Here is a 12,920-nt window from a genome sequence, read left to right on the forward strand (position 1 = left end):
CAGCTAGTTCTGCAATAAAAAGGAGATAAGTCAGCTGCCAAACTATCATCCCATTGTCCTTGCCTCAATATTCTTGAAAACAATGATAGAGGTCATCAACAACCAGCCAGCCTGGTTATCCTAGTGGTTAGTCTATCTGCTCTCCAACCAGCAGGCTGCAGGTTTGAATCATGTGATGTGGGATTCAAACATGGGTGTTTCTAATTGCCTTTAGGTGGGAAATGAATTTCATTGCCTGATCCGAGACCACTGGCCTGCTTATTAGAGGGCTGAAGTGGCTTGGGGAAAAAAAAGTTCATTTTTAGTCTCTAGAGCAGGGTTTCCAGGCTATATAAAAATCAATAAAAATACAGAAAAAAATTGTAAAATTAATATTTTAAAAAATCCTCTACTTATAAATGCAGTTAGTGACTGCTAGCATGGATTCAGCCATTCTCATTTGAAGCAGACCTCACTAACTTTACCCACTTTTGGACTCAGATATGGAAAGATTTAGAGAATCTCGTACGGTAGCTCTTAGATTTCTAAGGCATTTGATCGAGTCTAGAGTCATGGCCTTCTTACGAAGCTGATGATTTCTCTCCTACCCCTTTGCTGTGTAGCTTGCCAGCATCATCTCCAGTCATCCATTGCATGTTGTGGGTGATTCTCTTACATCTGATTTTCTCATTAATACCAGAGTACCACAAGGCTCTATGCTTTCACCTACACACTTTTTCTTATGCATAAATGATCTTCCCCAACTACTCTCTAAACCTATTCACAGCTTTTGCTAATGACAGTACACTCCATACTTGTTCATTTGCAACCCTTGTGGTGCTCAGATGACTCAAGCTTCAAGATCTATGACCAATTCCTTAACACTGATTTTCTAGTCATTCTCAAATGAGGTGAAGGTAATTATTCAAAACCTGCTTTATTTCCTTGAAAAGAAAGACCATGCCTCACTTTCACTTTGATAACTATACTCATCAATCAAGATCCATTTCATCTTCTTAGGCTGACTTTCATATCTACCATGTCCTGGTAATATGTCCATGTCCATATTCTCTTCAGCTTCTAATAAGTTGGCATTCTTTTTTCTTTTTTTTGTTCTAAATATTTATTTTTTCTTCTCAACCTTAGAATACCTGGAATGCTGGATTAATAGAGGATTCTTCTCTCACTGACTCTCTCCGTTTGCTTTCCCATGGATGCTGCTTCACAGCTGCCACCCTTCGTGTGTTTCCCTCTAATCATGTATTAACTCAGAGGGTTGCTGGTCATCATCCATATACCATTCAGCTGAAGATTCACTGAACCAACTTTTCATCTACTTCCTTCATTTTGAACAGTCCTCTTCATGCTGCTGTCCCCAGTGCATGCACCCTCCAACTCTTAAAGAAATACAATTAACTGACACCTTTTTTTTTTCCCTCTGTAATCACTTGATCATACATGCCACTGTCACATTCTAGGTGTTGAGACCTCTTGTGTATGGTAGCTGAAAGTTTTCTATACTGCTAGTATAGTACCAAGGATAGGCTTATTATCCTACTTCTTTGTGCATTTATTGCTTGTCAAATAGTAGCTCCGTGGTGGATAGAGAGCCCCAGCATGGAATTTTATTTCCTCTTTATGAATTCATTATCATCCTTGGGGAAGACAATGAATTCTTATTGTGATCCCACATATAATGAAACCACTGAAACAACAAATGACAACAGAGCAAGAAGCAAAAAACACCATTTCTTAACACGCTAACATTTCTGATTATAGTTTCAAGAAGTGATCCTCCAATAGTGAAAGGCACAAGGCACTATACAAGGGTGGTCTGAAAAGTTCTCGGCCTCGACAATAGATGGCAACACTATCAGCAAGATTTTTTTTTCTAAGTTGGTACATCTGTCATAAGCATCCATGTGAAATTGCAAGTCATTCTATCAAGTAGTTTGTTTTATACAGCTGTCTGAAGCAAAAGTGTTTTCTGTATCCCTTGAAATGGATAAAATTGAGTATCATGCGGTTATAAAATTCTTTGTAAAAGAAGGTTTAATGCCAAAAGAAATTCATTCAAAGTTCATAAAAGTTTATGGGCACTCTTCTCCTTCGTTTTGGACAATTAAGAAATGGGCCGCCGAGTTTAAACATGGTCATAACAGCTTTGAAGATGATCCACATGAAGGACCTCCAAAAAGTTTAACAACACCAGAAATCACTGATCAAGTGCACGATATGGTATTGGATGACTGGTGAGTCAAAGTGCATGAAATTGCTGAGACTATAAGCATTTCAAAAGAACGTGTAGGATATATTTTGCATGAAGAATTGCAAATGAAAAGGCTTTGCACAAGACGGGTGCTGCATTTGCTTACAGCAGATCAAAAATGCACTTACATGAAAATCTCTGAACAGTGCTTGGAGTGTTTTAACAAGAATAAAACTGATTTTGTGTGTCGATTTATTACCATGGATGAGACGTGGATTCAGCATTGCACACTAGAATCCACACAGCAGTCAAAACAGTGGACAGAAGCCGGTTGCCAAAAAAGACAAAGTCATTTCCATCAGTAGGAAAGGTCATGGCATTGGTGTTTTGGAATGCTAGAGGCATTTTGTTTATTAATTATCTTGAAAAGGGTAAAACAATAACCGGAAAATATTATTCCGATATCTTTTAACCAGACTAGACGAAAAAATCTGTGAGAAAAGACCTGGTTTGCAGAAGGAAAAAATCATCTTTCATCAGGACAATGCACCTGCCCACAAAGGTGTTTTGGCAATGGGAAAATTAAGGGATCTACACTACGAATTGTAGGAACATCCACCCTATTCCCCAGATTTGGCTCTCTGACTTCTATCTCTTCCCAAAACTTAAACTGTTCCTCTCTGGTCAGTGTTTTTTTTTTTTTTTTTTTTTTTTTTCGAATGAAGAGTTGATTGCAGCTGTAGAGGGGTATTTTGCAGATCTTACTGAAAACCACTACAGAGACAGGATAATGGTGCTGAAGCATTGCTGGAATAAATGTATTAGTCTTAAGGGAGATTATGTTGAAAAATAAAAATAATTTTGAAATTATAAATTTGTTTTTTTCATTGTTACGATAAGAACTTTTCAGATCACCTTCGTGTGTATGTACACACACACTTTGGATGTGTATTTTTTGCAATTTAAGATCATATTTAAATAGTGCTTTTTGCTTATCTTTTCAGATATATTCTGAATAGAGAAGATGGGAGTAGTTTTGCAGTAATCTTTTGTGTCAAGAGTGGGAATGGGACTAATAGATTCATCCAGGTACAAGCTACATATTTGGACATTTGCAGAAATGGCAAGTGCCTTGTGCCTCAGCTTCTCCTGCCATGGAAGAACTGTTTTTCCATCTTGAACATAGAAATACATACATATGTTATTTTCCTTATGAAGTTAGGACTGGCAGACTATGCATTTGACTTTACTGCATTTTCAGTACAGCACAAAATGTTATTACAAATCTGAGACTATATCATTTCTGGAGTCAGCTTCAGATGTGAAGCATTATTTTGAATTACTTTCCCTGCATCCATTAAAGCCACCTTTAGCTCAACATCTGTGGATAATGATGTTTAAAGTAAAGACCATTTTAAATCCCTTAAAAAAATGATAGGACAATTGTTTTGTTCATTACAATTTTGAATTGGTCTCATTATTTGATGGGTAGTGCCATGTTCTTGTGAAAATTTTTTTTATACTCCAAGGATACCAGATTGAAATTCATTGAAATATCAACAGCTTAATAAATTTAATACCATTAAAAAGCCTTATAAATGACTACCTTTGATTGCTACATATGCAGAAAACATCACATAATAACTGCAATACCCAATATCTTCTTTTAAATACGATATTTTAGTTCTCTATTAATGTGCTGGCTTTAGAGTAATTAACTGATTGTCTCTGTTCCAGGAGTTAATGATATGATAGTCCATTCAAGAATCAGTTCTGGTTCTGATTAATTTATTAGACTGAATAATATATCATTATTAACTTATCTGTACTTTACAACTAGCTGAAAAGTTTTGCTGCTGTTTTTGAGTAACCTATCAAATCTTTGTTTTCCTTCTAAATTATTTGCAAACAGTTTCCACAAGGTTTCTACGTTTCTTAGTTTTCAGCATGTTGCTTTAACCCCCCCCCCTTCCTCCATCTAGATTAGTTTGTGCACAAAAGATTACCTTATTGTGTCCTGCAGTGTTATAAAAGATGTGTGTCCACTTACTATGTTAAGGGAAATTAATTGAAATTATTTCTCAAGATTTATGCTGCTATTTTGCTAAAGCATTTTATTTTTTATTCTCTTAAGGAATTGAGGAGCTACAGAGTGAATCTGATGATTCAAGTATATCACATACATCCAAAAACCTGGATGCAAATTCAGATACAGTACCTGAAACAGGTAAATGTTATAATTAGTATTATTAACATGTAGAAATATATGGTATTAGATTATGGCTTTAAGTACCTTGGAACTTTTTTTTTAGTCTGTTTAATCTGTAGCTTCATAGTAGTTAGTATTGTAATATCATTACATAATGTAATGATATTATGTTAATGTAATATCATTAAAAACATTTACAAGTAATAATTTAAAATTATCTGAATAGTGACAGGGCTGTCCACAGATTTATTACAGGATGAGTACATTTAAAATAGTCACTTCTTCACAAGGATCGTCCAGAGAGCACTACTTAAAAGCTTCACTTTTATATAAAAGTATTTTTCAGAGGATCTGTGTTTCAATATAGTTCTATCATTCAAAAGAAGAAAAAAATTGTGTGCATGTTGGCTGATGATAATGTGGGCACTGCCAGTCCAATTTATTAAATGTTATTGCATTTCTATGAGATGATTGGAAAGTATAAAGGAAAAAAATAATTGTAAGACATGAATAGTATCTTAAATAAACACGGACTTCTTTTTATTTCAAATTCTGTGCATCACATTGCATTTATAATGAGCTTAGAACAAGTTGGTTAAGTCATCTGTTTGAACTGTTTTTACATTAACAAAAATAATTGATCTGAATCCTTTCTCAGTTTCTCTTGGTTATTTTGAAAACTGATACTATAATGATATGATGGCTTATGATAGTGGTTTCAGTATGAAGCAATGTGTTTGAAGATGCTTGCCCGTGATGTGATTGAAACGTTTCATGATACAATTGACATCAGAACAGTCCATTTTAGTACATTATTATAGTACATGTATATTACTTTTAGCATGGGCATCTCTATTTTCCATTATCATTCCTTTGACAAATTTTGGCTTTCATATAACCATGCCTACAATTCTGAGCTAGTCCATTTCCTTAGCTTTAACCATAATTTGAACCAGCTGCTATAACTTTTCATTGTGGCTGGCTCACAAAGATAATTGTTTCCCTAGTGCTTTTAAGAGTCCCTCTGTTCATACATAAAGATGTACCTCTAGAGCTTTGAATTTTCAATAGTGATACTTCATGCAGCCCAACCCATATTTGTAAAATGTACAAGCTCCTTATAAAAATATTTTTATATATTGTTGTGATACCCAGGGCTACAGCTTTCATGAAATAAGATCATTTAGGTATTGATACTAACAAGAAATGACCAGCCTCCTTATTAACAACATACTTATTAAATCATCCACACAAAAAAATAATAATAATAATAAATAAACAAATAGTTCTGATATCAAAGTTCTGAAGAAAATAACTATTTTTCTTCCTCTATTTAAGTAATGTTTTATCATTCACCACAAGTTAATTCTTGTACAACACACATTCAGACTCGTATTAACTCAAATTAAGTGTTTGTCTAATAGCATTATAACTACCACAAAGAATTTTCATTGCAGACACCTTCTCAAAATATAGCCCTCTGTCATCTGCTTCATTGCCAAAAATATGGAAATCTCAACAACAACACTTCCTTTTTGTACCAGTAAACTCAAGATAATCTCTTGTGTTTACTACAGGAGAATGCTACCTCTAATTTTGTAATATCCAGCAGTTGCTTCCTTTTAAACTTATACTCAGAATAGGTATCATGGTGTTAAATTCTGAATGAAAGAGAATTTATTTCATAATTATTTCATTCAGATTTAACAAGTAACAACATTCCCGGAGCTAATAATTGTGCATCAGAGCAGAAAGCTGAATGTAAATTACCAACACCGTTTATAATTCAAGTATTTTTCTCTATCCATTTTAATGTTGGTCATTATTAAATTTAGCAGAAGTTAAAAATATGTGAACCTTGTGTTAATGTGTAACTATCTGAGTCATAATGCAAGCTAGGTAATCGGATTAAGCATTGAAGACCTGAGGCGAACACATGCGCCAGAGTTGAATTGCGCACGGAAGTTTCTGGTGAAGCACGCTGGGTGAAGTGGCAGCATTGGGTGCTGGAGAAGTTAGGTGACGAGAGCAAAAAAGAGGAGAACGTGACATAGGAAGAGAGACTCGCACCTCGGATATATAGAGCTTGGCAGCACCAACTCAGGACTTTTTTCCTTTTTCTTCGTTCTATGGATTCGAGTTCCAGGATTCCCAAGGAGGGTTGCAGGAGCGGCAGTTCAGCAAGTACAGACTTCAGCCTTGCGGAAGACACAGCACAGACCGACAAGTTATGCCAAACCACTTGATCCGATAGTGGCGGGTCAGAATGACTTACATCGAAGGAGGCAAACCGTGTCCAATCCCACCAGTTGATTCCTTCAGATAAAATCAAGCAGACGCATGATCACCGAGACGAAAGCACTCCATAGACGAATAACAAGAAAATGAAGTATTTCAGGAGTACCTGGTAATGTTAAAATTTTGTTCTATTAAGCTTAAGTTCTAAGAGGGATTATTCGTGTTCGTGCAAGGAACTTTCTAGTTAATCAAGTTACATTAAAGGAAAGGACTTTAGGGCTAAAGCAAGGAGAAAAAGGGGGAACTATATGTTCTAGAAAGGAAGGTTGTGTAGGAATTTGTTTATGCTTTGTGGTGTACTTAGTCTGATAATTCATTAAGCCTCAGGAAGTGTTGATTCCAACTAGAATGTTAAGCTACAAGTTGGAACTCTTATTTAGTTTCAATTGAGATTTTGAAGCATGTAATGTTAAGGGTGAATTTGTACTACTTAATTAATTGATTTCAATCTGAAGGATAGTTTTGATTTTTAACTAGAAATCAATGATACCTGTATCAAGAATTGATAAATTCTTGGTACAGGTGATTTGATAAATAAATGTCCTCTTTTGTCAATCTAACAATTTGCCTGATTTTAATCCTATTGCACCGCTCATAAAAGCCAGAACCAGTGCAGAGGTTAAGACATAAGGGTAACTACGACTGCAAATGAAATATAAGTCTTGTATGATTTAAGTACTCAGTGAACTAATCAAGGAATTAATTAATAGTGCACATTTCTGGATGCTAATTCTCTGACACCATCCTAAATTCTTGTCTAGAATTTAGGATGGTGCAGCACAAAAATATAAATTTTTCCTAAACTGAAAGAGATTAGCACCAGAGTCGAAGCAAAGGAATTGGCGCTACCCAAAGGCAATCCCTTTGTCTTTCAAACTTTGTACACTTATCATTAGATTAACTAACGGCCTTGAATTGATAGTGCGACTGCATAGTAGTAGATTGGGTAAATCAATCAACACAGCTAAGATTGATGAGCAAACACAAAACTGCAAAGATAAAGTTAATGATTTAAAAATAGAAAAACTTGTAATTAAAAAAGACAAAATAAGGAAATATTACAATGGGTATTACTGAAAATGATCTAGGAATACTGCAACATGCACTTTACTGTCATTGTTGGAACAAATCCTCTCATCAATGAAAACTTCCCCTAAGGAGTTGCAGTAAGCTGTAGGTTGAAAAGTAGAAACTGTTAACCTTAGAGACTTTGATCCAAAACAGTCACCTGTGGAACTTCAGATCAATCTTGACATTTTCATGGAAGCCACTGAATGATTTTTTTCTAAGTGTAAACATTAAAAAGTGCTTCAAAAACCAGCTCCAGGTGACACTAATAGAGAGCTACTCTTTCTTTCGATGGTCTATTAACAAAGCAAGTTTTGCTGTTTGCAGAAAAAAAGATACAGAATGATATCTATATGCAGAGCCAATCATTCTGCACAGGGGAAAAACAGTTCTCTTTTTAAGAAAAAAAAGAGAACTGTTTTATATCAAGAACATCTTGATCGTTGTGATGCTAATTCACAGGAAAGTTATTTCAAAAGTTCTGCACACTATATTCCTGTTTCTAAATCAAATAATTAACAACATATATTTACAGTCTTTGATAAACTCCATTCTGCCTTCTCACTGTTGTCCAACATTTGGACTACAAAAAACTTTTTTTTGTAGATGAGAGTGAAGTTAAGTTGTTTCACCAGCAACCTCAATAGTGGTAGTGAAACATTTCTCATGAAGTGATTCAACTTAGGGAACAGGTTGAAGTTTGGAGAACTGATGTTAAGACTGTAGTAAGTTTGGGGGGAGAAACTTCTCATCCATACTTTGCCAAAAAGTTAAATACTTCATGTGAAACATATGTCCTCATCACCTGATTCTTCCTCCATTGTGTAGAGCAGAAGCAAGTAATCAATGTTTTTACTCAATCTGGCTTACAGCAGTTGAAGGATACTTTCACATCATTCCACTAGCCATGCATGCATAGTATATGGAAGTAACCCTTGTCTAATTTTTACCATACACCAGGAAACAGTGAACATGAAACTCACAACTAGAAGGTGCTTTGGTTCTGCCCTTCATAAAGCATCTGGCTTACAAGTTACCATATGTACTCGAATATAACTTGCACTTTTTTTCCCAAAATTAAAACTAAAAAATTTAGGTGCGATATATATGTTGGGATTTTCAGGAAAAAACTGAAAATGGGTATGACTTACCAAGAATCTCCTATTCGCTATCGCTACTTCCGGACTCGAGAACAGTTTCCTTGTGTGCATCGTCAAAGTCATCTATCCAAATAGCATCATCTTCTTTCCCATTATTTCAAGCAAAAATTACCAGTAATTTACAAGACTTGAGATACGTAATGAACAATCCTTCACAAATGACTAATGAGAACCGAAAGCAGAGCACGAAACAGACAGAAATGGTAGGCCAGTAGAGATAGAGCAGCTATGAAGATGTGCATATGATTGGTGTGATATTAACAAAAGATCGCTCTACCAAACGACAAAGGCAAGCCAGCAGTTGAGTTGAAATGCTAATTCTCATCAAACAAATTCCATAATGTGCCGGCCTGGTTGGTCGAGCAGTTAGCGTATCCGCTCTCCAGCTAAAAGGTTGCGGGTTCGAATCTTGCCATGGGCATGGATATTTGGGATTGTCTGTGGAAATACTAGTGGTGGTAGATGGCATTGGTGTAGTTGTAGTTGGTGGATTGAGTGGTGGAAAAACAGAGATGTGAAGTAGGTGTCCTCCCTTGATGAGTCTTTGGACTCCCTGGAGGTGTCATGTAATAATAACAATATCTGAAACTCCCATAACACCATACACTATATATTTCTTAGTTTTAACATGTTCACGACGGGGTGGTGTTTTGCCCATTTATTGTTCCAACAGAACTTCTCATTATGGGGCTAACTCACACAAAGTTTCAATCCCCAGTTGAATTTTATTGCTAGTTGTTTCCGCTTCCACTTTTTGTGATGTCTTAATGACGTAGAAAATTTCCAAAAATTGGACACTAGTTCTTAGTTAGATACTGTGTTTGCCAGTGCAACATGTGATTTTATTTGAGTCTATACAGCATAGTTTCTGTGGGAGGGGGACATGTGATTCATTAGTTAGTGCCATTTTTATCAAAGTTGTCTCTAATTGCACTGTTTGTCAAGAAATATATTACACAGAGTACAAATGTTTCTATACCTTATTCAGTGATATAACTACAGTCAACCCTCCTATAATGCGATTAATTCGTACCGCGTTATATGGAAACCGTGTTATAAGAAACTCAGATTTAACGTGCAAACCAGGTTAATTCGTGCCGCGTTATATGGAAACTGTATACTGCGTTATATGGAAACCGCGCTATAAGAAACTCAGAATTAGTATGAATCAGATTGATTCGTACCGCGTTGAGTGAAACTCGGAAGTAAGCAAAATCACTTGTTAATCAGTTTGATTCGTTCTGCGTTGTATGAAAATTGCATTCTCAGAGCGTCAAGTTACGGTGCATACGGTTGTAGAAAAAATTTTACAAACACAAAAGGCAAGATAATATGTTAAGTACAATAAAATTATCTTTATTGAATTGAAGAGTTCATACAAGGAAAAAATCAAACTAAATTATGTAAAATTGTGTAACATAATTTCATGTGTATTGAACGCTTTTAACACTCATCCTCGCTTTCAAATATGAGTGGCCTAACTCTTCGTCTTTTAATGGGCCAAATGTCTTCCTCACTTGACAAATCTTCATGTTGATTTTAAATCGTAGCTTTTTTTTCTAACTGTACTAAAACCTCTCTATACGGAGCTAAGCAGTTTCTTAACTCTCTTTTAAACTTTGCGCTGCGACATTATGCAAACCTGGGGTTAACAATTATTTTATTATTATTATATTACAACAAATAAAAAATATTACCTACAGTATTGTGTAATGTTGTCCAATTATGATAACACAAATTAAGCGAGCAAAAGGCACTTTATTGAACACTAATCGTGATATGTACGTCTGCACGGATTTACAGACAGTTTCCTATTAAGTTGCACTTAAAATTGATGAAAAGTGGGTGTTTGCTACAGCGAAAGTTCGGCAGCGCTATTGGATAAAAAAATTCACGCAAATACGCAACAGCCAATCATACAGTCTATTTTAAGCATTAAAACAGAGCACTGTGAACAATCTCGCATCGTTTCTTCGCTTATAGGGGAATTCCCTGATAACTGAAATTGGAAAATGGTGATGTACCTTCACCAAAAAGAAGGGAATTCCCCATTAATTTCAACTGTAAAAATTTAACACATAGATAAATTCATGCTATAGAGAATCTTCTGAAACTAATTAAGTTGATGGAATGTTGTTGAACGGAAACCACGTTGTAAGAGTACCGCGTTATAGGAGGGCTGCCGCAATTTTGGCTCCACGTTATAATGAAACGTGTTATAAGAGTACCGCGTTGTAGGAGAATTGACTGTATTTGCTTATTTTGTGTGTGCAGTATAGTGGCTGTTGGGGAAAGCATGTTGTTTACTGTGGGAGAACAAGTTATCACCCTAATGTGAATGTGTTTAAACTGTTTTCGTGTGTGTGAGGTATATGCAAAACTTTAATTTCTTTTTTTTTTTCCTAAAGTAAAATCGGGGGTGCGAGGGCGAGTCATATTTGAGTAAATATGCTAGTGCATTTTAAAGAATAATGAAATTAAAGCAACCTTCCTGCCTTTAACTGTTTTGCATTCTTAGATTCCGAAATCCTACATATACTGAAGAACCAAGATGCTTTGAAGTGCCAGTGAAGGTGGATACTTTCACATCATTCCATTGCCATGCATGCATAGTATACAGAACTTTTAAAAATAACCCTTGTGGAATTTTTACCATACACTAAGAAACAGTGAACATAAAGCTCACAACTAAAAAGTGCTTTGTTTCTCTCCTTCATAAAGCATCTGGGCACATTTTAAAGAATACTGTGTACACCCACAGAGGCAAGACCCTTCGACACTTCTGCGCATGCCAGAAGAAGGAGAATCCATTCTGATAATAGGGTAATCAATCCATATTGTGGGATGAGTTGTTTGTTATTACAGGTCGGAAAATTAACTTCTCTTTTATGAATATTGTAGTTTATAAAGTGGTAACTATAATTCTTGTATAACAGTTGGAAAATTTTACGTATGAAGCAATGATTTCATGTGTTAGTGACCAATTCGTACATTACCTTATTTCTTTCTCCCCTTCAACATGAATTGACTCTTGGCACTGAGCCAACTGAGGTTCTTGTATCTGTGGTCGGACAGTAATGGATACTGTGGCCTTCCTGCCTTTAATTTTTTTTTCTTAGATTCCTGAAATCGCTGCATATTCTGAAGAACCAAAATGCTTTGAAGGGGAGAAAGAAATAAGGCAATGTATGAATTGTTCACCAACATGCGAAATCATTGCTTTATACATAAAATTTTGTGTTATTGCATTTGTTATATAGGATAAATAGGCAGATCAGGAAAAATCTGAAGCATAATGTTATCTGAGATGCCTTATGGCTTTTTTTTATCCCACCTTTGAAAGGTTGTAAACTGCTAGTACATTAGTACTGTGAACTAATGTTTTTTTTTTTTTCTAATTGTTTTTATATTTTATTAAGAATAAAAATGTACTAATATACAACATTTCAAAAGGAGGATAAAATATGCTTGGATTATCCTGGTATAATCCAAACATACATGGATACTAATAGCAGTATCCATGTATGGGGATTATTCTTATGGACATCACTGGTTCGTATCATCCCCATTCAACATACCTTGAGCACTAATTCTTACTTGGGGGTTGTTTTGGATCGGGTATAGCCCTGTGTGGCAACAAATGGCCCAGTGGATGTAGACTTTTCCAGCAAGACAGTGTCCCATGTCACAAGGCTCATATTGTGCAAGTATAAATGGAAGACTATATCTAAGCATTCTGTCCTAACCACTTGATTTGAATTCTATTGAACATTTGTGGGATCACATGTAAGCATCCACCAATTGATGATGATGTGACTTCCTCACTTGGTTGCTGACCTCTTTGGCATTATTCTGGTAGAGTTAATGTTAGGATGGGTGCAAGCAAGCAGACGTCTCAGCCTCAAAGGCTCAAAATGCTACTAGGCAGGTAGGCATATAATGTTTTAGCTCATGAGTGTATTTTATGCTTTATTTGAAAAATTCCCACTTGCAGTGT

General features: G+C 35.6%; 1 protein-coding gene across 1 annotated transcript in view; it reads left to right on the forward strand.

Moving 5' to 3' along the window:
* The window catches only part of LOC150098777 (protein OS-9-like), a 210,522-nt gene that overhangs the window by 111,293 nt on the left and 86,309 nt on the right, over positions 1 to 12,920 (forward strand). The window contains exon 8 of the mRNA XM_090405721.1: positions 4,323 to 4,415. Coding sequence (XP_090261847.1) covers positions 4,323 to 4,415 — 93 coding nt within the window. The remainder of the gene's footprint in view (positions 1 to 4,322; positions 4,416 to 12,920) is intronic.

The sequence above is a fragment of the Typopeltis vanoorti genome, chromosome 15 (assembly GCF_054136105.1).
Source record: "Typopeltis vanoorti isolate ZY-2024b chromosome 15, IOZ_Tvanoo_1.0, whole genome shotgun sequence".
Classification (NCBI taxonomy): domain Eukaryota; kingdom Metazoa; phylum Arthropoda; class Arachnida; order Uropygi; family Thelyphonidae; genus Typopeltis; species Typopeltis vanoorti.